Below are 22,342 nucleotides of genomic sequence, written 5' to 3'. Positions count from 1 at the left end.
TGTATTTAATAAATTGCCGCACATCTTTCCTGCGCAGTACCCACTGGCCCAGAACCCGGTGGCACCAACCGTCCTCCACTCCTGGCATCCTTCTATTTAATTAACACAAGCGAGTAATGTACACTTGTCATCATTTGCTCTGATAGGCTTTCCTATTGTTCTAGCCTTGTTGCTAGGTCAGCGGAAAAGCGAATTCTAGTCTCAGGATCGGCCTGCGGCTTATTCTGCCTGGGCCGGCGTGGGCAGCACCAGTTAGCGGCCTCGTTATCACGTGGTCCGCGATCCAGTGATGGCTGGCGCTGGGGAGGATTCGCGAGCTCTCTTCCGGGCTGGCCTCCGCGTGGCGCTGGAGGCCTGGCCAGCATTGCAGGTGAGTGAGGCCCACGCTGGGTTAAAGGTTAGGACAGAACAGGAGTTGGCCGGGCGAGGCGCCCGAGGTTTAGCTGGGCGATGTAAGCGGCGAACCCCCACCCCACTCCAGGCTGGCGCCCACGCTGACTTGGTGAAATCCGGCCGGTGTTTGCAGATCGCGGTGGAGAATGGCTTCGGGGGCGTGCACAGCCAGGAGAAGGCTGAGTGGCTGGGGGGTGCTGTGGAGGAGTACTTCATCCGTAATGGTGAGTGAACGTGAGGCGTCCCGACGTGTCTATGTGGAGGCGTGGAGAAGAGCCACTCAGCTCTGGAAAAATCCGCACTTATTCCTGTCTAGTTGTCGTTTGGTAACTGAGTGCGAGGTGGGATGAATAAAGCCCTTGGAATTAGAATCCTGGGTTCAGATATCTTACTGGCCGTGCCACTGATTCATTGTCTCACTCTGGACAAATCATTCCAACTTCCTGGGACTCGGTTTCTTAGTGAGTATAAAAGTATTTACCCAAGCGTTGTACAGTAGAAATATAATGTCAGCCAAATCTAGTTTAAAAATTTTTTGCAGTAACATTAATAAAGTATAAAAAAGCAGTTGAAGTTAATATATTTTATTCAACTCAATCTATTCAAAATATTTCAATAAAATAAAACATTATTAAGACATTTTAGTCTCTTTTTTTAGTATTAACTTTTTGAAATAATGGTGTGTATTTTACAATTTTAGCTCGTCTCAATTTGGCTTAGCCACATTTTAAGTGCTCAGTAACCACATGTGGCTAGAGACTACCAGATCTACACCTTAGGCTTGTGTAAAAGGTCATTTAAGAATAAGGGGCCCAGTAGAGGGCCTGTTACATAGTATGATTTTTACAAAATTCTTTGTTCATTCTGTAGCCTTGGAGATGACATTAGGCAGAGTCGTTTCTCTCAAGAAATTTACTATCTACTGAGGGATCCAGACAGGTAAATAGGCAGTCGCAAAAGAGGGTGATAGATGTTCTGATAAAGAGGAACTCCAGGTACTCGGGAGAACACGGGACTAGGGAGAAGGCTTCTCAGGAAAGGTGGTGATCGGGCTGGATCTTAAAGGATGATAAGGAACTAACTGGAGCAACACCTGCCTAAGTTCTGTGGTATGAGGAAATAGTATGTTGTTTTTAGAAAGTGACAGAGAACTCAGTATTGGAGTAAGGGTGTTTATGTGTGTGTATTTCTGGGGGGCGGGGGCGGTTCGTAGAGAATTAAGCTGGAGTGGGGGTGTGGAGTGGAGCCACCACCCCCCCCCCACCACCAAAGGCTAAGACATGGAAGGCCGTATGTGCCTTTAATTTCACCCTTTAGGCCACTGTTTGCCAAAATGCATGCTATGGTAGACTAGTTCTGTTAGATGTTCAGTGAAGAAAAAGCTTCACTAGTCAAATTAAGAAAAGCTCTTTTTCCCACTTAAGGGTCGGGATATTTAGTAACATATTAACAGCTTGAATAAGAGTAAGGACCACTGAAAAAGAAACCTGTTTACCTTTGTTTCACAATTGTCTATGGATAGAAACACAGCAGAGGAGATGTTTCTCAGTCAGACTATGAAATACTACAGTAGCTGATACAAATTCATGCACAGATTCTAAGGTGAGTGATAGGATGGGATTTACTGGCTGGAAATATCAGAAAGTAATCAGCATGGACTGGAGGGGGAAAACTGGTAAGAAAGCTGTTTTTGCCAGAAAATGACGAGGCCTGAACTATGGCAAATAGCCATGGAAAGGAAGGGGTGGATTAGGGTCATGGAGATTTGACTGCAGACAGAGGGAAAAGATGGCAGGTTTTCTGGTTTGAGTGGCTGGGTGGACTGGGCGATTTTTATGGAGTGAAGGAAACCTGGAAAATGAGAAGCAAATTTAGAGGATAAGGTGATGAGTCTGGCTTTGGATATGGAGGGTCTGATGTGTCTGTGAAACATTTAGTCAGAGAGTAGTCTGGTTTGGACACCGATTTGGGAGGTATTAGGGTCGAGTAGTAGGGAAAGCCAAGGGCATGAATGAGCTCCCTCAGGGAAAGCATATACAGTGAAGAGAGGGTGAAGAGCTTTGTGGAAGTCTTTCTTGAGTTCTTCTCTAATTCAGAAAATGTAGAGCATTTTATTGGGGCCCAAAAGGAAACTGAAGCCCAGATTTGGCCAAGGTCACACAGTAAGATGTTGATGTCAAGGTTATGACAATTTCATTTCATCATCATTGCAGCTACTTACCCATTTCTTACCATTCCCACTGATCTGTGGCCTCCTGTATCAGTGGAGCCACAGTTGTGAAAAAAACTTCAGTCCTTGAGTGATGGAAACATGGATTATGGGTCTCCCTTGTGCCAGGCATGGTGTTGGATGACTCCTCAAAATAGACCTTCAAGGAGGCCACTCTTCGCCCCATTTTACAGATGAGAAAACTGAGGCTCAAAGAGGAGTAAACAACTTGCTCAAGTTCACACAGAGGGGGATCAGTTAGAATGGATCAGAGGAAAGAGGGTGAACATGGGGCTGGGAGCTGTGGAAATAGAGGGCTCAGTGGGATGCAGGAGATAGTAAGTTAAATGTTAATAGTTACTGTCTTTTAAAATCATTTAAAAAACCTGGAATACAGACCATTTCAGCAAATAAAAGGCACATTGTTTGGACCTTTACCTACCAATCCGATGCAGACCCACCAAGTAGGTATTAAGGATTAGTGGGCAGGGGTAATGAAGTTGGCTGGTCTTTGACCAAAGGGCGCTGTCCTTTCCTACTCAGCTGACTTGGAGCTAGATGAAGTGGAGGACTTCCTCAGGGAGCTTATGACCAATGAGTTTGATACGGTTGTGGAGGATGGGAGTCTGCCCCAGGTGAGCTTATCATGGACAAAACTGCCATCTCCCTGCCTGCAGTCTTTTCTTTCCCCAGCTCTCTTGGGCCAAGACCCTTCTCTTGAGTCTGGCACAAGAACCTTCTATGACTCCCTATTGCCCAGAGGAAAAAGTCTAATTTTCCCAGGCCTTTCCAAACCCTCCATCTCCTCCCTTATTTCTCTCTTTTTATAATTCCCAGCAAAGCCTGTTCCTTACTCTTATTCCAAGCATAGGGCAGTCCAGGTACATTTATACCCACTGCTCTGGTACACATTGCTCTCCTTGCTGAAATGGCCTTCCCTTTTACATCTTCCATCTTTCAAAGCCCAGTTCTAGTGCCTTCCTGCTACGAGGCCCTGCTTTACTGCTTCTGGACCTCCACTGAGGCCTTTATATGTGGTTGCCTCATTGATGAACTCCCTGGGGAGGAAAGAGCCCTGTACTCTTCTGGAAATTTCCGACCCTCTCCATTCTTGCTGTAAATATGGGCTGATTGTATAGTTTGTTCTCTTGAAAATCCAAGCTCGTTGAGTATTTTCTTGGTAGGTGAGCCAGCAGCTGCAGACCATGTTCCACCACTTCCAGAGGGGTGATGGGGCTGCTCTGAGGGAAATGGCCTCCCACATCATCCAAAGAAAGTGCAGGGTCTCAGCCACCGCACTTACAACAACGAGAGAGACTGATGAGGATGAAGATGATACGGACAGTGTGGAGGAGATGGAGGTGAAGGGGGTGCCCTTTGTGGGGGATGCAGATATTTTCGATTTTCTGGGAGATCAGCTGGTTTCACAGGGAAGTGATGAGAGGGTTGATGGTGGTCGTGGTATTATTCAGAGAGGGCAGGTAGCTTTCTTAAGGTCACCCAGCCAGTCCTGACAAAGCTCATAACAGTCTGGGTCTCTAATGGCCACAACCGGAAAGTGTCACATTTTAGCTCTCTCTTATATTTCCTCTCCAGGTCACAGCTACAAATGATGGGGCAGCTATTGACAGTCTGCACCCAGCCTGAACCCTCTGTCCCAGACTCCCAGACTATTAAGGAAGAGGATATAGTGGAGGATGGCTGGACCATTGTCCGGAGGAAGAAATGAGTGGGGCTGGAAATGGTTTGGGCCCTTGATTACGAATTAATTTGAGACTTGTTTGTAGGGGCTGTTTTGGAGGGATTGTGGACCTTTGGTTACTCCATCCCCTCCCTCTCCCCTATTCCCCTGCTCATCTCCCTGCAGGGGAAGAAAAGCTGGGAAAGGATCATCAGAACCAATATGCAGTGCTAGGGGCTGGCTGGGTCAGGAATGGTGAAATGAACAGAACACATAAATGGAAGAGAGAATAGCTGAAGAATGAAAGCTGTGGTGTGCCCCTCCCTTGTTCCCCACCAGACACACGCCAAGCAGCTCTGTACCCCTGCCCAGAACTTGCTCCCTTTCTGCAGCTCAGCCTCTAGCCCTGGGTTCCCTCAGGAATTCTGAGACCTTGACTAGGTGGAAAGCTGGGCTTTGCTTTTTGTGTTCTCCAACTCCTTTCTGCACTCTTATTCCATCCCAGTTAAGTCCAGGGATAAAACCCCCATAAATACCTTACTGTTTAATCTGTGGCTTAACCTATGAGTAGCCTTAGAATTGATTAGCCTTCTGGGGGCTGAGCTTCAATGCTCAGCAAGGGAATAATATCTGGGCCCACCCTAAGAGCCTGGTGCTTTGGACAAACAAACAGATGGACGAATGGAACACATCTGTGCTTTGAAAGTTTCTGTAAGCCTGAAATAAACTGTATTTTTCTTTAAAAAACAAAACAGAGAGTATCCATTGTCCTCCCTCCTGTTCCCATCCTGCCCGGTGGCCCTGCCATGGGTCTGGACGATAAAATACTAGGTAGCCTTGGGGCCAGGTAGAAGCTGTAAGCCATGGGAGAGACACAGGAAGAATATAATTCACCACCCCACATTGAGTTGTACATGTGAAGACACTGGCTGAGGGGCAAGGGTGGGCAGCCACAGGGGTCAGTGGCAGAGCTGGCACTTGGAATCCAGATCTCCTGCTTCTGGTGCTTTCTGAGGGAATTGTGTGGAGGCAGGTTTTGTAGGGTATTGGGAGGGGGGATGGGGGCAAAATGGCTTAATTCAGGAGGGTCTAGCAAGAGCTCCCACCCTCTCTGGTGGGGGAGGATTAAAAAAATTAATGTTACCATAGGAATATTTTTTTAAAACCCCACTATTTGTGAAAAGATTAATTAAAAAACCCAAGACCCAGCATTTGGGATTGAAAATGCCCATGATGGGAGTTCAAGTATTGACTGAGCTGGGAGGGAGCTGGAGTTCCCAATTGGACACAGGCAGTTAGAGGGTGGGGCAGGGGGCTCCCAGTTCTCTCCAAACCCTTTAGGTCTTCTCTTGGGTCTGGGGAGCTTCGGGGGGGGGGGTCAGCAGTGGCTCCTGAAGCTGCCACCGGTGCTTCCTCCAGCTCCTTGTCCTCAGAGAGTATGGGGCCCAGGCAGAATGTGTCCCCACGGCCTGCCTGGCCAAGCACAGCCATCCAACGTCGCTGCAGCTCCTCTGTCTCAGGGCTGAAGTACCAGCTCAGGTGACTCTGGGTGATCTTGAAGACATGCCGTCTATCAGGCCGCTCTCCTGCCTCAGGAGGCCCCACCTCAAAGCCAATGAGGGGCAGGCTGCGTTGGGCTTTCACATCCTGGGGAGTAGGGACAGAGCTGGGGTTACCTTGGGGCTGGACCTTTCCCTCTGTTTCAGCTTCTAGTTGGTTTAGCAACTACTCCCCTTTTTTCCTTCCCCTGCTCAAGAACCGTCCATGGCTCCACTGTTATCAACAGAAAGATGTCTGAACTGGGGCTAGAACTCAGGATGGTTTGAATATCCAGTTCCTCTCACTTGCAAAATCACCTGGGCTAGTCTCTAGCGTACCCTATACAATGTTTTCAGGCCTCTGCTTGCCTGCCCTTCCCCACTGCATGTTCTTCCCCACTTCAGTTTGGACTTGGCATTACCCCATTTCCAATCCTGCTTCCTCCAGGAACCAGCCTTCCCAACTCACTTGTTTTTCCTACATACTCTGGCCCACAATCACCTCTTGTCCCTAGCTGGCCTTTGGCTCAGAAGGGTGGGAATCCTCATTTCCCCAAGGGGACTGTGGGGGAAGTGGGGGAAGTGGGGGAAGCCTGGCTTTGCCAGGTGGCTGAAAAGACCTGAAAGAATAGGATACACACCTGAGGGGCTCCATAGATGTACAGCACCAAGGGTTCATTCTCAGGCACCACAAACCATGCCTTGTGCCAGCCTTTCCCACCCTTCTCCGTGTAGTGCAGGAAGCTGCAGATAACGCTGTTCTCCGCAGCCACTGAGGCCTGTTTCTGTTGCCAGAGATGGGGGCATCAATGTTGACTGAAGGCCAAGCCTGGCTCTTGAGAATTTTCAGCACCCCTTCAGTGTAGGAACTGCTGTTCCCATATCTCAGATGAGGAAACTGAATGAAGCTCAAGTGGCCGGAGTGATTTTCCTATTGTCAACCAATGAGTAGAGTTTGGTCTGCCTGACTCTGGGGCCCTGGCTGCTGCCACTAAGGGCTGATGGAAGGGTGTACAGATTTATTTTTCATCTTTCTTCACACATCCATTGCCTACAGTCAGAGAAGGTAATAGAGCATTGTGATTAAGGAGGTGAGTGGGTGATTAAGGCAGTATGGTTCAGAATCCCAGTTCTGGATGAAAATATATTGACTTGGAAGGAAAGCAAATAGAGTTGTTGTGAGGATTAAATGAATTAATATACAAAAAAGCACTTAGAATAGTACCTGGCACAGAGTGTTAAATATTTCTTGGTTCAAAAAACAAAAACGTGTGTGTTTGTATGTATGTATGTGTATGCACCTAGAAAGATAAGGAGAAGGAGAAGTCGTAATCTCTGGGTCGAATGAACCTGGTGTTTTTATTATTTTTACTTACATTGTCTAATTTTCCTTAGTGCAAATATCCTAACTTGTAATAATGAAAGGTAATTTGTTAATTAAAAAAAATCTCAGCTTTGCCACTTACTGACTGTAACATGGGCAAATAACCTCTCTGGGCCTTGGCTTCCTCATTTGTGAAATAGGGGTTATAATAGCATAGATAGATTAGTTACTATAATTAAGTGTGTAATGCACTTAAATAAAAATGACTGTCTTTCATTAACTCTTACACTCATTTTTCTAATTCTATGTATGTCACTTGTCCAGTGGACATCCATGGCACCCTAAGGTTTGAGATATCCAACCCTCTTCAATACACTGTGTGGGGCCCATGTGGTTGCTGGGGGATTCATGGGATCCTGGCTCTTACCTCCAGGATGGACCTCCGACGCTGGGGTGTATGCTGGCTGCAGGCTGGGCTGCTCCCGGGCACTCCATGCAGGGCCACATAGCAGTCGCTGCACACACGGTTGGAATGGTTGTTGTCATAGATGAGGCAGGCCCAGAACTTGGAGCACTTCCCACAAACCACCTGGGGTGGCGGGTAGGCAAAAGCAGCCTGATTCCAGTGGACCTTCCCCTTTGGTGTACCAACTCCCACAGCAGACTTGCAGATTCCTCCCACTTGGAGGGTGCCCACTCAGAAGTGGGCCTTTGGGCTGCCAATTTGTCCCCTCCCCAGCTCTGCCCCTACCTCCCAACACTCACATGCCCACAGGCCTTGCAGTGGTGCCTGTGTTCGGTGATGGAATTGAAGGGCTCCTGGCAGCGCATGCACATGGTGACTTCCTTTTCCCAGTTGGGTGTAGGTGCTCACTTCCCAAGATCCACGTTCTGAGGGGAGGGCCAGGGCCAGATCAGAGACAGCTACTCACCAGTCCTGTCCAGCCAGCCCATGCCCTTGTCCCTGCCCCAAGACATGGATCATAATGGGGGGCAGTAGATAGGGGGCCTGCCTTTGAGTCCTGGCTCTGTCCCTACCTCACTGTGCTACTGAAGACAAGTCACTTTCTACACGTTGGGCCTTGCTTCCCCAGTGATTTCTCTGTGGCCCTACCAACAGAAGACTGTGTTTCTCAGGGTCATGCATTGCCTCTCTGGTCTTTACTCTCGGAGAAGGGGAGAGGGGCATTTCAAGGTGAGGTGGGGACTTGGAGGCCTGAAATGGACCCTGATGCAGGGGAAGAGGGGATGGGGACTTACTGGAGAGTTAGGGGGTGTGTCTTCATCTTCCCTGTTTGTTGAGTTCAACAATTTGAAGGTCTCCAGCATCTGTTCATGCTTCAGGAGGGTGGAGCTGATCGCCTGGGGGGGGGAGGTGTAAAAAATGAGAGGTCAGATTACTCTCCAACCCATCCCTTTTCCACCTCACCTCACCCTCCTCTGCCCTACCCTAGAGTAAGAAGAGTTGGGTTCTAGGACTACTCTGCCACTGCTTGGCGTATGGCCTTGAACAAGTTCCTTTTCAAATCTAGGGCTCAGTTCTTACAACTGTGAAATTGGTAAGGGGAGCAGTGGCTGAAAAACCTCAGAAGGCATTCCTGGTCACTGTCTGGTCTTAAGGTTTTATAGGACTTGACTCACTGGGATTAAACCCTCACAGGAACCAGCATTTTAAAAGAAGAAATCTGTGTTTCTGCTTAGCCTCTGGACCTCAGTTTGCTTATCTGTGATATGGGGATGGTAAAGTTTATTGGAAGAGAGGTGTCCATGCCCTTTCTGGTGAGATATGAGTTTTGCGGGTACAGCCCACCACCCTCTAGGAGACCTGTTAATGCTTTTCCAAACCCCTACCACAAAGCCTTGTTGGATGTTACCTGGAACCAGTCTTTCTTCTCTTCCTCAGTCCTAAGGGCAGAAAAAAGAAAGATGTTGGGTTATGCAGGCCAAAAAAGCAACTGGAGTTTGGTAAAGAGCATGTTTTGGAGTTGGGCAGACCTGGGTTTGACCCTTTGCTCCTTTATTATCTGTGACCTTGGCAAGACACTTAACTATTGCAACAGTTATTAATTCCTTCCAAACCCTGTGCTAGGAATTTGGGCCTCAGAAAAGACCCTACCCTCAAGGAGCTCATGGTCCAATGGGGGAGACAGACAGGGACATACAGAGGAATCAGTGCTGTGACAGAGTGAAAGTAGGGCTGGAAGCCCAGAGGAGGGGACCCGGAGCTGAGGTGGGGGCTTTTAAGGAAGGTTTACTCAAGAAGGTGCTAGGTCATAGATTGAGGGGTAAGGGTGAGGTTTAAGAAAGAATATGGAACATACAAGAAACCATTAATAATTCCCTGTTGTTGGAATGTCAAGTTTGAGAAAGGAGGACAGTTTTTTAAATTTATATTTTATTTCTATCTCTGGGTTCTGTGATATAAAGTGCCCAGTGCAATGTCTGATATACTAGATGCTTATCAGCGTGAGTTCACCCTTCCCTTTGCCTTTCTTCCCTCTCTCCTGTCTGCCCTGCAGTCTCCAGGGCCTCTGCCCTGGGTGCAGCCCCATCAGCTGCTCACTAGGAACACAGGACCCCTCTTTGCTGCTTCCTGTCTTACCTCTTCTAATCTCCTTCCACATCCACACTCCAGACATCAAAAGTATTTTTCTAATATGAAAGTCTGACTACATCCTTAGAACCACTTGGCTTAATTAGTAGAAATATTATCAGTAGAGTTTTGTAGACATTCAAGGCTAAGTAAGTCTGATAACGCTGTGGATACCCTCCTTTGATCTTGATTCACTCGTACTTCAGAATGCATTGTTTACCACTCATGGTTCAAATGTAAAGATAGAATATGACTGTCCATAACAATGCTATTTACTGCAGTGAAAGATTGGAAGCAGACCAAGTGTCCAACAACAAAATAGGTTAAAAAATTTCAGTACATCACTACTGCAGGAGAATATCAATGATGTAAAAAGAAGTTTATAATATATTAAGTGAAAACAACCTGCATAAAATACATATAGTATCTTCTCATTTTTGTTTAAAAAAATACGTGACACAAGTAGCCAAAACTCAGCCATGGTACACTTAAGATCTATGTATTTCACTGTATGAAAATTTTACCTTAAGGAGGAACCTTAAACAAAATATTGAACACTAGTTAATGATATGAATGCTAGAGTCTTTAGGGATGATGTCTAATGATGTCTGCAACTTACTTTGAAATGCATTTAAAAAATCAGATGTATTGGTGGATATATAAAAGGATAGATATGTGCTAGAGTAAGTACAGCACAGTGTTAACACTTGTAGAATCTAAATGGTGGGTTTATGAGTATTTGCTGTACAATTTTTTAAACTTTTCTATATGTTTGAAAATTTTCGTAATAAAATGTGGAAAAAATTACATATACATATTTGTGTGTTTTTGTATGTGGACTATAATCTATGCATAGAGAAAAGACTTGAAAGGGGTTTTGCCAATATATCAACACTGGTTATCTCTGGGTGGTAGGGAATTTTTCTTTAATCCTATTGTATTCTTTTTTATTTATCTATATTTTCTATTTTCTAATTTCTTTGCAATGAAGAAGTGTTGCTTTTGATTTTTTTTTTTTTTCAACTTCAACACATTTTTACTAAAGGAGCACTTAAGGTAAAAGGAACAAGTTTACAATGTAAACATAAGTTGATACATTACCAAGCCTGGGAGCCCCTGTTCCTCCTGACATAGCTGGACAAGAGCTCCCCCTTGTCTGAGTTACTGAGTATTTATAGCATTTTTTTCTTTTTAGAATACATTCAATTAAGTCATATTCTATCTTTACATTTGAACCATGAGTGGTAAACAATGCATTCTGAAGTACGAGTGAATCAAGATCAAAGGAGGGTATCCACAGCGTTATCAGACTTACTTAGCCTTGAATGTCTACAAAACTCTACTGATAATATTTCTACTAATTAAGCTATGACTTCCATAAGAGCAATATAACATACTTTTTTCTTACATAAAGTCTAAAATTAGAAAAGAGATTACTATTACTTATCTCTAACTTTTTAATATAATTTTCTTATTTCATTCAGTGATTAGTTTAGCCATTACATTGTTACTGTCAGAAAACACAGTCCTAAATAGCCAGACCTGCCTGATCCCGCATCAAACAGAAAAACAAGTGTCTTTGCTTTGGTGAGAAGGTGAGTTTCTTGAAGATGCATCAACAAGGAACTGGAGGGAAAAAAAGACTTTCCAAGACCATTTCAGAGTGAGAAGAGTGGTTTGGGCTTCTATAACCGCAAACAAAGAAACGGCCAGAATCCAGAAGGAAACAGAAGGGAAAAAATATATATATAAGAGAGAAAGCTGTTTGATCACATCTACTCTTTTTTTTTTTTAATCATCATTTTATTGAGATATATTCACATACCACGCAGTCATACAAAACAAATTGTACTTTCGATTGTTTACAGTACCATTACATAGTTGTACATTCATCACCTAAATCAATCCCTGACACCTTCATTAGCACACACACAAAAATAACAAGAATAATAATTAGAGTGAAAAAGAGCAATTGAAGTAAAAAAGAACACTGGGTACCTTTGTCTGTTTGTTTCCTTCCCCTACTTTTCTACACATCCATACATAAACTAGACAAAGTGGAGTGTGGTCCTTATGGCTTTCCCAATCCCATTGTCACCCCTCATAAGCTACATTTTTATACAACTGTCTTCGAGATTCATGGGTTCTGGGTTGTAGTTTAATAGTTTCAGGTATCCACCACCAGCTACCCCAATTCTTTAGAACCTAAAAAAGGTTGTCTAAAGTGTGCGTAAGAGTGCCCACCAGAGTGATCTCTCGGCTCGTTTTGGAATCTCTCTGCCACTGAAGCTTATTTCATTTCCTTTCACATCCCCCTTTTGGTCAAGAAGATGTTCTCCATCCCACGATGCCGGGTCTACATTCCTCCCCGGGAGTCATATTCCACGTTGCCAGGGAGATTCACTTCCCTGGGTGTCTGATCCCACGTAGGGGGGAGGGCAGTGATTTCACCTTTCAAGTTGGCTTAGCCAGAGAGAGAGGGCCACATCTGAGCAACAAAGAGGCATTCAGGAGGAGACTCTTAGGCACAAATACAGGGAGGCCTAGCCTCTCCTTTGCAGCAACCATCTTCCCAAGGGTAAAACTTATGGTAGAGGGCTCAACCCATCAAACCACCAGTCCCCTATGTCTGTGGTCATGTTAGCAACCATGGTGGTGGGGTAGGCGAATACCCCTGCATTCTCCACAGGCTCCTCAAGGGGGCACTACATCTTTTTTTTTTTTTTCCTTGTTTGTCTTTTTTCTTTTTTTTTTTTTTTAACTTTCCCTTCTTTTTTAAATCAACTGTATGAAAAAAAAAGTTAAAAAGAAAACAAACATACAATAAAAGAACATTTCAAAGAGACCATAACAAGGGAGTAAGAAAAAGACAACTAACCTAAGATAACTGCTTAACTTCCAACATGTTCCTACTTTACCCCAAGAAAGTTACATAATATAGCAACATTTCAGTGAACTTGTTCCTACTACATCCATCAGAAATTAACAGACCATAGTCATTTCTGGGCATCCCCAGAACGTTAAATAGCTTATCTGTTCTTCTTGGATTATTGTTCCCCCTTCCTTAATTGCTCTCTACTGCTAGTTCCCCTACATTCTACATTATAAACCATTTGTTTTACATTTTTCAAAGTTCACATTAGTGGTAGCATATAATATTTCTCTTTTTGTGCCTGGCTTATTTCGCTCAGCATTATGTCTTCAAGGTTCATCCATGTTGTCATATGTTTCACCAGATCGTTCCTTCTTACTGCCGCGTAGTATTCCATCGTGTGTATATACCACATTTTATTTATCCACTCATCTGTTGAAGGACATTTGGGTTGTTTCCATCTCTTGGCAATTGTGAATAATGCTGCTATGAACATTGGCGTGCAGATATCTGTTCGTGTCACTGCTTTCCGATCTTCCGGGTATATACCGAGAAGTGCAATCGCTGGATCGAATGGTAGCTCTATATCTAGTTTTCTAAGGAACTGCCAGACTGACTTCCAGAGTGGCTGAACCATTATACAGTCCCACCAACAATGAATAAGAGTTCCAATTTCTCCACATCCCCTCCAGCATTTGTAGTTTCCTGTTTGTTTAATGGCAGCCATTCTAACCGGTGTTAGATGGTATCTCATTGTGGTCTTAATTTGCATCTCTCTAATAGCTAGTGAAGCTGAACATTTTTTCATGTGTTTCTTGGCCATTTGTATTTCCTCTTCAGAGAACTGTCTTTTCATATCTTTTGCCCATTTTATAATTGGGCTGTCTGTACTATTGTCATTGAGTTGTAGGATTTCTTTGTATATGCAAGATATCAGTCTTTTGTCAGATACATGGTTTCCAAAAATTTTTTCCCATTGAGTTGGCTGCCTCTTTACCTTTTTGAGAAATTCCTTTGAGGTGCAGAAACTTCTAAGCTTGAGGAGTTCCCATTTATCTATTTTCTCTTTTGTTGCTTGTGCTTTGGGTGTAAAGTCTAGGAAGTGGCCTCCTAATACAAGGTCTTGAAGATGTTTTCCTACATTATCTTCTAGGAGTTTAATGGTACTTTCTTTTATATTGAGATCTTTGGTCCATTTTGAGTTAATTTTTGTGTAGGGGGTGAGGTAGGGGTCCTCTTTCATTCTTTTGGATATGGATATCCAACTCTCCCAGCCCCATTTGTTGAAAAGACCATTATGGCTCAGTTCGGTGACTTTGGGGGCCTTATCAAAGATCAGTCGGCCATAGATCTGAGGGTCTATCTCTGAATTCTCAATTCGATTCCATTGATCTATATGTCTATCTTTGTGCCAGTACCATGCTGTTTTGGCAACTGTGGCTTTATAATAAGCTTCAAAGTCAGGGAGTGTAAGTCCTCCCACTTCGTTTTTCTTTTTTAGAGTGTCTTTAGCAATTCGAGGCATCTTCCCTTTCCAAATAAATTTGATAACTAGCTTTTCCAAGTCTGCAAAGTAGGTTGTTGGAATTTTGATTGGGATTGCATTGAATCTGTAGATGAGTTTGGGTAGAATTGACATCTTAATGACATTTAGCCTTCCTATCCATGAACATGGAATATTTTTCCATCTTTTAAGGTCCCCTTCTATTTCTTTTAGTAGAGTTATGTAGTTTTCTTTGTATAGGTCTTTTACATCTTTGGTTAAGTTTATTCCTAGGTACTTGATTTTTTTAGTTGCTATTGAAAATGGTATCTTTTTCTTGAGTGTCTCTTCAGTTTGTTCATTTCTAGCATATAGAAACATTACTGACTTATGTGCATTAATCTTGTATCCCGCTACTTTGCTAAATTTGTTTATTAGCTCTAGTAGGTGTATCGTTGATTTCTCAGGGTTTTCTAGATATAAGATCATATCATCTGCAAACAATGACAGTTTTACTTCTTCTTTTCCAATTTGGATGCCTTTTATTTCTTTGTCTTGCCGGATTGCCCTGGCTAGCACTTCCAGCACAATGTTGAATAACAGTGGTGACAGCGGGCATCCTTGTCTTGTTCCTGATCTTAGAGGGAAGGCTTTCAGTCTCTCACCATTGAGTACTATGCTGGCTGTGGGTTTTTCATATATGCTCTTTATCATGTTGAGGAAGTTTCCTTCAATTCCTACCTTTTGAAGTGTTTTTATCAAAAAGGGATGTTGGATTTTGTCAAATGCTTTTTCAGCATCTATTGAGATGATCAATTGATTTTTCCCTTTCGAGTTTTTAATGTGTTGTAATACATTGATTGTTTTTCTTATGTTGAACCATCCTTGCATGCCTGGAATGAACCCCACTTGGTCATGGTGTATGATTTTTTTAATGTGTCTTTGGATTCGATTTGCAAGTATTTTGTTGAGGATTTTTGCATCTATATTCATTAGGGAGATTGGCCGGTAGTTTTCCTTTTTGTAGCATCTTTGCCTGGTTTTGGTATTAGATTGATGTTAGCTTCATAAAATGAGTTAGGTAGTGTTCCATTTTTTTCAATGTTTTGAAAGAGTTTGAGTAAGATTGGTGTCAGTTCTTTCTGGAAAGTTTGGTAGAATTCCCCTGTGAAGCCATCTGGCCCTGGGCATTTATTTGTGGGAAGATTTTTGATGACTGATTGGATCTCTTTGCTTGTGATGGGTTGGTTGAGGTCTTCTATTTCTTCTCTGGTCAGTCTAGGTTGTTCATATGTTTCCAGGAAATTGTCCATTTCTTCTACATTATCCAGTTTGTTGCCATACAGTTGTTCATAATATCCTCTTATAATTTTTTTAATTTCTTCAGGATCTGCAGTTATGTCACCTTTTTCATTCATTATTTTGTTTATATGGGTCTTCTCTCTTTTTGATTTTGTCAGTCTAGCTAGGGGCTTGTCAATCTTGTTGATCTTCTCAAAGAACCAACTTTTGGTGATATTTATCCTCTCTATTGTTTTTTTGTTCTCTATGTCATTTATTTCTGCTTTAATCCTTGTTATTTCTTTTCTTGTACTTGGTTTAGGATTGGTTTGCTGTTCATTTTCTAGCTTCTTCAGTTGATCCATTAGATTCTTTGATTTTGGCTCTTTCTTCCTTTTTAATATATGCGTTTAGTGCTATAAATTTCCCCCTTAGCACTGCTTTTGCTGCATCCCATAGGTTTTGGTATGTTGTGTTCTCATTTTCATTCGTCTCTATATATTTAGCAATTTCTCTTGCTATTTCTTCTTTAACCCACTGATTGTTTAGGAGTGTGTTGTTTAACCTCCAGGTATTTGTGAATTTTCTAAGTCTCTGATGGTTATTGACTTCTAATTGTATTCCATTGTGGTCAGAGAATGTGCTTTGAATAATTTCAATCTTTTTAAATTTATTGAGGCTTGTTTTATGTCCCAGCATATGATCTATTCTGGAGAAAGTTCCGTGAGCACTAGAAAAGTATGTGTATCCTGGTGATTTGGGATGTAATGTCCTGTAGATGTCTGTTAAATCTAATTCATTTATCAGATTGTTTAGGTTTTCAATTTCCTTATTGGTCTTCTGTCTGGTTGATCTATCTATAGGAGAGAGTGATGTGTTGAAGTCTCCCACAATTATTGTGGAAACATCAATTGCTTCCTTTAGTTTTGCCAGTGTTTCTCTCATGTATTTTGTGGCACCTTGATTGGGTGCATAGACATTTACGATTGTTATTTCTTCTTGCTGAATTGCCCCTTTTATTAGTATGTAGTGGCCTTCTTTGTCTCTCAAAACATCCCTGCATTTGAAGTCTATTTTATCTGAGATTAATATTGCTACACCTGCTTTCTTTTGGCTGTAGCTTGCATGAAATATTTTTTTCCATCCTTTCACTTTCAGTTTCTTTGTGTCCCTGTGTCTAAGATGAGTCTCTTGTATGCAACATATTGATGGTTCATTTTTTTTGATCCATTCTGCGAATCTATATCTTTTAATTGGGGAGTTTAATCCATTTACATTCAACGTTAAAACCGTGAAGGCATTTCTTGAATCGGACATCTTATCCTTTGGATTATGTTTGCCATATTTTTCCCTCTCTCTATTAATATCCTTTATTGTACCCATACCGAATCTCTTTAGTACTGAACCTTTCTCCAAGTCTCTCTGTCCTGTCTTTGTTTCTCTGTCTGTAGGGCTCCCTTTAGTATCTCCAGTAGGGCAGGTCTCTTGTTAGCAAATTCTCTCAGCATTTCTTTGTCTGTGAAAAATTTAAGCTCTCCCTCAAATTTGAAGGAGAGCTTTGCTGGATAAAGTATTCTTGGCTGGAAATTCCTCTCACTCAGAATTTTAAATATATCGTGCCACTGCCTTCTTCGCCTCCATGGTGGCTGCTGAGTAGTCACTACTTAGTCTTATGCTGTTTCCTTTGTATGTGGTGAATTGCTTTTCTCTTGCTGCTTTCAGAACTTGCTCCTTCTCTTCTATGTTTGACAGTGTGATCAGTATATGTCTCGGAGTGGGTTTTTTTGGATTTATTCTATTTGGAGTTCGCTGAGCATTTATGATTTGTGTATTTATGTTGTTTAGAAGATTTGGGAAGTTTTCCCCAACAATTTCTTTGAATACTCTTCCTAGACCTTTACCCTTTTCTTCCCCTTCTGGGACACCAATGAGTCTTATATTCGGACGTTTCATATTATCTATCATATCCCTGAGGTCCATTTCGAGTTTTTCAATTTTTTTCCCCATTCTTTCTTTTATACTTTCATTTTCCATTCTGTCATCTTCCAGGTCACTGATTCGTTGTTCAACTTCCTCTAGTCTTGTACTATGAGTGTCCAGAATCTTTTTAATTTGGTCAACAGTTTCTTTAATTTCCATAAGATCATCCATTTTTTTATTTAGTCTTGCAATGTCTTCTTTATGCTCTTCTAGGGTCTTCTTGATTTCCTTCATATCCCGTACTAGGGTCTCATTGTTCATCTTTAGTTCTTTGAGTAGCTGCTCTAGGTGCTGTGTCTCTTCTGGTCTTTTGATTTGGGTGCTTGGGCTTGGGTTATCCATATCGTCTGGTTTTTTCATATGCTTTATAATTTTCTGTTGTTTTTGGCCTCGTGGCATTTGCTGAACTTGATAGGGTTCTTTTAGGGTTTGTAGACCTATTGAAGTCCTTATCTCTAATTTATCAGATCTACAGCTTCGTGGAGTACACTTTCTCTAACTAACCAGCAGGTGGCGTCCACGAGCCACCTGTTCTCCACAAGCCAGATCTCCCCTGCTTAGCCTTTTTGGTGAGTGGGGGAGTGAGTCTTGTGGGGCCCAATTGGTGTACCAAGCTTGCGTGTGTAGTTGGTGTTGCCTGCCCTGTATGTGGGGCGTGTTTCTGGGCAGTCGGGGAGGGGGGGTGGCCCTAACAATCAAATCTCCCTGATGATCCTAGAGTTTTAAAGCTGCTGCAATAGTCTAATCCTTCAGTACAGTCCTGCCACAGTTTGTCTCTGCCACTGACCCACAAGTCTTTGGTATTGGTGTATGGCTCCTGAGACTTGCACGTGGGCCCCTCTTCCAGGCCGTGCACCCCGGGTCCTCTGTTGAGGGATGACTGTGCTATGTCACAGGTGAGTGCCGTCCCCCCAGGGCAGTTCTGGGCTGCTGGGCTGTGTAGGGAGGCTCCCAGTCTGCTCAAATGATGGCTGAATGGGGCTTTGTTAATTCACACTGCTCCACCTTCCCAGCTCTGGGAGATTCAGCTGAGGTTGCAGGGAAGGCTAATGTCCACGCCCAGTTTTGTGGTGTGTGCCTGTTATTTGAAGCACTTCCGTCACACTGGGTTGTCTGTGGCAGCTCTGGGCTATGGGGCTGGCGATGGGCAGGAGTGTTTCCTGTCCACCAGGATGGTGGCTGTGAGCGGACACCCCCCTTTTCTTGGGAAGTTGTGTTGTTTAGTGAATTTTCTCAGCCACTGGATTATTGCCTTTTGTCTCAGAGCTCTCTTAGTTCTGCTCTTGACTTGACGTGCCCAAATTGAAATTTTTTGAAGCTTTCTGTATTGAGCTTCTTAGAGTAATTGTTTTAGAAAAAGCAAAAAGGATTTAAAAAAAAAAAAAAAAAAAAAAAAAAACGGCCCTCCTCAGAGATCTAATGGGTTATTGAAATGCTAATAGACAAAGCAACCAGGGCCATTAAGGAAAGGTGCACAGGGCAGAGAGATCAGCTTTGCTTCGGGATTTGCATATGCGCCTCAAGGCCTGAGCTCCGCCCTTCCCCTTTCTGTGTTCACCAGAACTCCAAAAATCCTCTGCTTTTATTTTGGAGTTTTCCGTGTTGTTTTTTTTCTATGCCTGTCTCCTCTCTGCTGGGCTGGCTGCTCTCAGAGTCTCTGGTGTCTGGTCTCAGTCTATCTATGGTTGGAGTTTGAATCAGTAGAATGAGTTTTCTATAAGAGCAGCCACTGCAGTTCTCCCTTCTCCTTCCCGGAGCTGACAGCCCCTCCTCCCCCGGGACTGAGCCTGGCAGGGAGGGGCGCGAGTCCTCTGGCCGCAAAAACTTACAGATTTCGCTGATCTCAGCAGTTCCACGTTTTCATGAGTGTTGTATGAAGTATGCCCAAAGACAGATTGCTCTGTGGTGTCCAGTCCACGCAGTTCCTGGCTTTTTACCTACTTTCCTGGAGGAGTAACTAAAACTTACAGCTCACCAGTCTGCCCCACATCTACTCTTATCTTGAAGTTTTTGAAGAGGACCGCTTTTGATTTTTTTAAAAGCTACAGTAGGCTTTTTGGTGATGCATGCTGAAGTATATAGAGGTGAAATGTCATGGTGTCTCTCATTTACTTTAAAATGGTTCAGCAAAATGTAATATAAAATATATATAAATATATAAATATATTTATAATATATAAACATATAATATATAAATATAAATATATAAATAAAAGTATATAGCACAAAATATTAGCAGTTGCTGACTCTTAAGTCTGGTTCTAAACCCTGGTGCACACATTAAAGTTACCTGGGGAGATGTTAAAAATTCCTATGTTCTGGCTACACCACAGACTAATTAAAGCAGAATCTCTTGAAGTGCGTCCCAGGCATCAGGATTTTTTTAAAGCCTCCTGCCCCCAAGCTGAGTCCAGTAGGGGCTTCTTGTATGAGTCTTTCTACTCTTCTGGATATTTGGGGGGGGGGAAATCACATGCAAAAATAAATTTTAAGGTCAGTAAAAGTTATTGCAAAGCAGACCCTCTATGCCTTCCCTCTGCCACTAGGAGGAAACCCTACACTGCTGTGCAGCCTCTGCTGGGCCCAGCGTCCCTCAGCAGCCCCCTCCCTGCAGACGACGTGTCCCTGTCACATAGCTTGTCACTCAGGCTCCACCAAGGCCGAGGCCGGACTGGGGCCAGCACCTGCCCTCCCCCAGATGTGCCAGTCATCAGCTTTGTTCTCTCTTTCCCTGCTGCAGGCCTCCACAATTCTCTGCCCCAGGAGGACCCCTCTAGCCCACATTCATCCCTTTCTCTTGCCTTCACACAGTTTCAGCAACAAGGGTTCTGTCTCTCATTTCTCACTTCCTCCCAGCCTGTCAGAAGCAGACCATCTACTGATGTGCATCCACTCTCGGGCTCTGACTGTGACCTCGATACCCGAACACTTGGGCCCTCAGAAGGCAGCATGGGCAGTGGTTAGGAGCATGAATTCCGGGGTCAGATGGCCTGAGCTCCAATTCTTTCTAGCTGTGGGACCTTGGGCAAGATGCATAACTGTTCCGTGGCTCAGTCTCCTCATCTGCAAAATGGGGTTAATGATAACAGTAGCTACTTCAAGGGTTATTGTAAAAATTCAATTAGTCAATTTAATGTAAAGCACTTAAAATAGTGCCTGGCACAAGAGTAAGTGTTCATTAAATGTGAGTCCAAGTAGAGGATGGCTATGAAAATCCCTTTGTTAAATGGCTGGGCATTCTACTCATGTATTAGTTTTAAACTTTTTATTATGAAAAATATCAAGCATACAGAAAAGTAGGATAGCAAAAGTATAATAAACACCCATTTATCCACTATATTGATGCAATAATTTTTAATATTTTGCCATATTTTTCATCTATATATGTATTTTGGGGGGTGATGACTCATTTTCTAGTAAATTACTGACATCCTGACACTTCACCACTAAATCCTCAGCATGCAGAGCCCAAAACAAGGCCATTCACCTATATCACCATCATACCATTATCACAACCTGAGAAAAATCAGCAATACTTCCCCAATACCATCTAATGCTCATTTCACATTCAAATTGTCCCTAATACCCTACAAATGTCTTTTAGGGCTGTTTTTCTCAAACCACGTACCTATCAAGGACCAAGCATTGCATTTGTTTGTTATTTCTCTTAAATCTCTGAATCTAGAATAAACTATTTGTGTTGTAGTTATTCATGTTAGGATCAGCACCCCCTTCATCCCTCTCCTCTAATGAAAGCCATCAGAAGAGATTTTTGCTTTAAACAGGGACAGCTTATTCATTCCCCCAAAAAGACCTCCTGGCAGGAGTGCCACCTCTCCCCACAACATGAAGTACTCACCCTGAGATCAAGTGGGCTCTATCCTTCAGGGATCAGCCCCACTCATGAAGAACAACCCTGCATCTTTGGGCAAAGGTGTCCATCCTTCCTCTGGAACTATCTCTTACCCAAAGAGGTAAGCCTGGCACTAGTTCTGGAATTCCTTTCCATCTCTGAAGAGAGGGCTTGAAGCACGGTATAAGCAAGGGCAAGTACCTGGCTTGGAGCTCCAGGGAGCATTGCTTTCCTGACACCAGGAAGGTCCCAGGCAGATTGAGGTTGGAGCTTTCCTTTAGCTGGATGGAGGGGGAAAGGGACTTGGTGAGGCCTATGACAGAATCCCAGCCCTTTACACACATGCACACACAGACTTGGGATCAAAGCTAGAACTTTGTTCTTCCCAACATCAAGGCCCCACTCCAGGTCCCCATTTTCCACCTCCTGGTGCTCACCTCCATGCCATCTACATCAATGCGTGCCCGAACACTGAACTTCTGACCAAGGAGCCGCAGCCTGGGTACGCAATAAAGGAGGCGGTTGTTGAGCTAGGAAGGAAAAGGTTTGGGATATATGTGCAGAGGAGCTAGTGGAGTGGTCCAGCTCCCTGCCCTTATGAAGTCCTGAAGTTTTATTGCTGGGTACCCAGATTGGTTACAGGGGTCACAAGGATAGAGTCTAGGCATGGGAGTCACTTCCTAGCTCTGTGACCTTGGACAAGTCACTTCTCTCTAAGTCTTAGTTACTGCACCTGTAAAGCAGAGAAAAAAATTCCGTGTGTGTGTGTGTGTGTGTGTGTGTGTGTGTGTGTAGTGAAGATATGAGTTAACAGGAAATAATTGTTAGCATGAGGTATGGTCTTGAGTCAGTAGGGGGAGGGCAGGCACGGCTCACTCACAGTCCCACACCTGGCACTTACTAGTATGAGGTATCGGTCTTGAGTGGTCCCATTCTTTGCTGACAGCTTAAGGATGTGGCCTTCTTTTATGAGCTCTTTGGTGGGGCTGACAATGTCCTCCTCACCCCCTAGCAGCTCATATACCTTCAGCAGCTTGTGCATTCGCTCCTGGCAGGAAACAGTGAGCAAAAGGCAGGGCTTGCGGTGCCAGCCTCCCCTCAGATGCCCACAAGGCACAAAGTCCCCCAGGACAGA

The 22,342-nt window shown here is 43.6% G+C and overlaps 2 protein-coding genes across 2 annotated transcripts in view; one reads left to right on the top strand and one right to left on the bottom strand.

Moving 5' to 3' along the window:
• Window positions 1-289: 289 nt before the first annotated feature.
• On the top strand, window positions 290-5,176 carry LOC119525920 (pre-rRNA-processing protein TSR2 homolog). The gene is given in 6 exon segments (XM_037824709.1): window positions 290-370; window positions 527-617; window positions 3,146-3,237; window positions 3,787-3,972; window positions 4,199-4,230; window positions 4,232-5,176. Coding segments are annotated over 6 exon segments (582 nt in total). The 3' UTR covers window positions 4,332-5,176.
• LOC119525919 (FYVE, RhoGEF and PH domain-containing protein 1-like) overlaps window positions 4,999-22,342 on the bottom strand; it is a 45,464-nt gene continuing 28,120 nt past the window's right edge. The window contains 10 exon segments of the mRNA XM_037824708.1: window positions 4,999-5,659; window positions 5,661-5,930; window positions 6,463-6,606; window positions 7,573-7,734; window positions 7,911-8,036; window positions 8,406-8,507; window positions 9,020-9,050; window positions 21,409-21,488; window positions 21,645-21,737; window positions 22,109-22,255. Of these exon segments, the coding sequence (XP_037680636.1) occupies window positions 5,621-5,659; window positions 5,661-5,930; window positions 6,463-6,606; window positions 7,573-7,734; window positions 7,911-8,036; window positions 8,406-8,507; window positions 9,020-9,050; window positions 21,409-21,488; window positions 21,645-21,737; window positions 22,109-22,255 (1,194 nt within the window). The 3' untranslated portion in view covers window positions 4,999-5,620.

The sequence above is a fragment of the Choloepus didactylus genome (genome assembly GCF_015220235.1).
Source record: "Choloepus didactylus isolate mChoDid1 chromosome Y unlocalized genomic scaffold, mChoDid1.pri SUPER_Y_unloc1, whole genome shotgun sequence".
Classification (NCBI taxonomy): domain Eukaryota; kingdom Metazoa; phylum Chordata; class Mammalia; order Pilosa; family Megalonychidae; genus Choloepus; species Choloepus didactylus.
The sequence above is the reverse complement of the archived record's forward strand: the minus strand, read 5'-3'. Positions and strand labels throughout refer to the sequence as shown.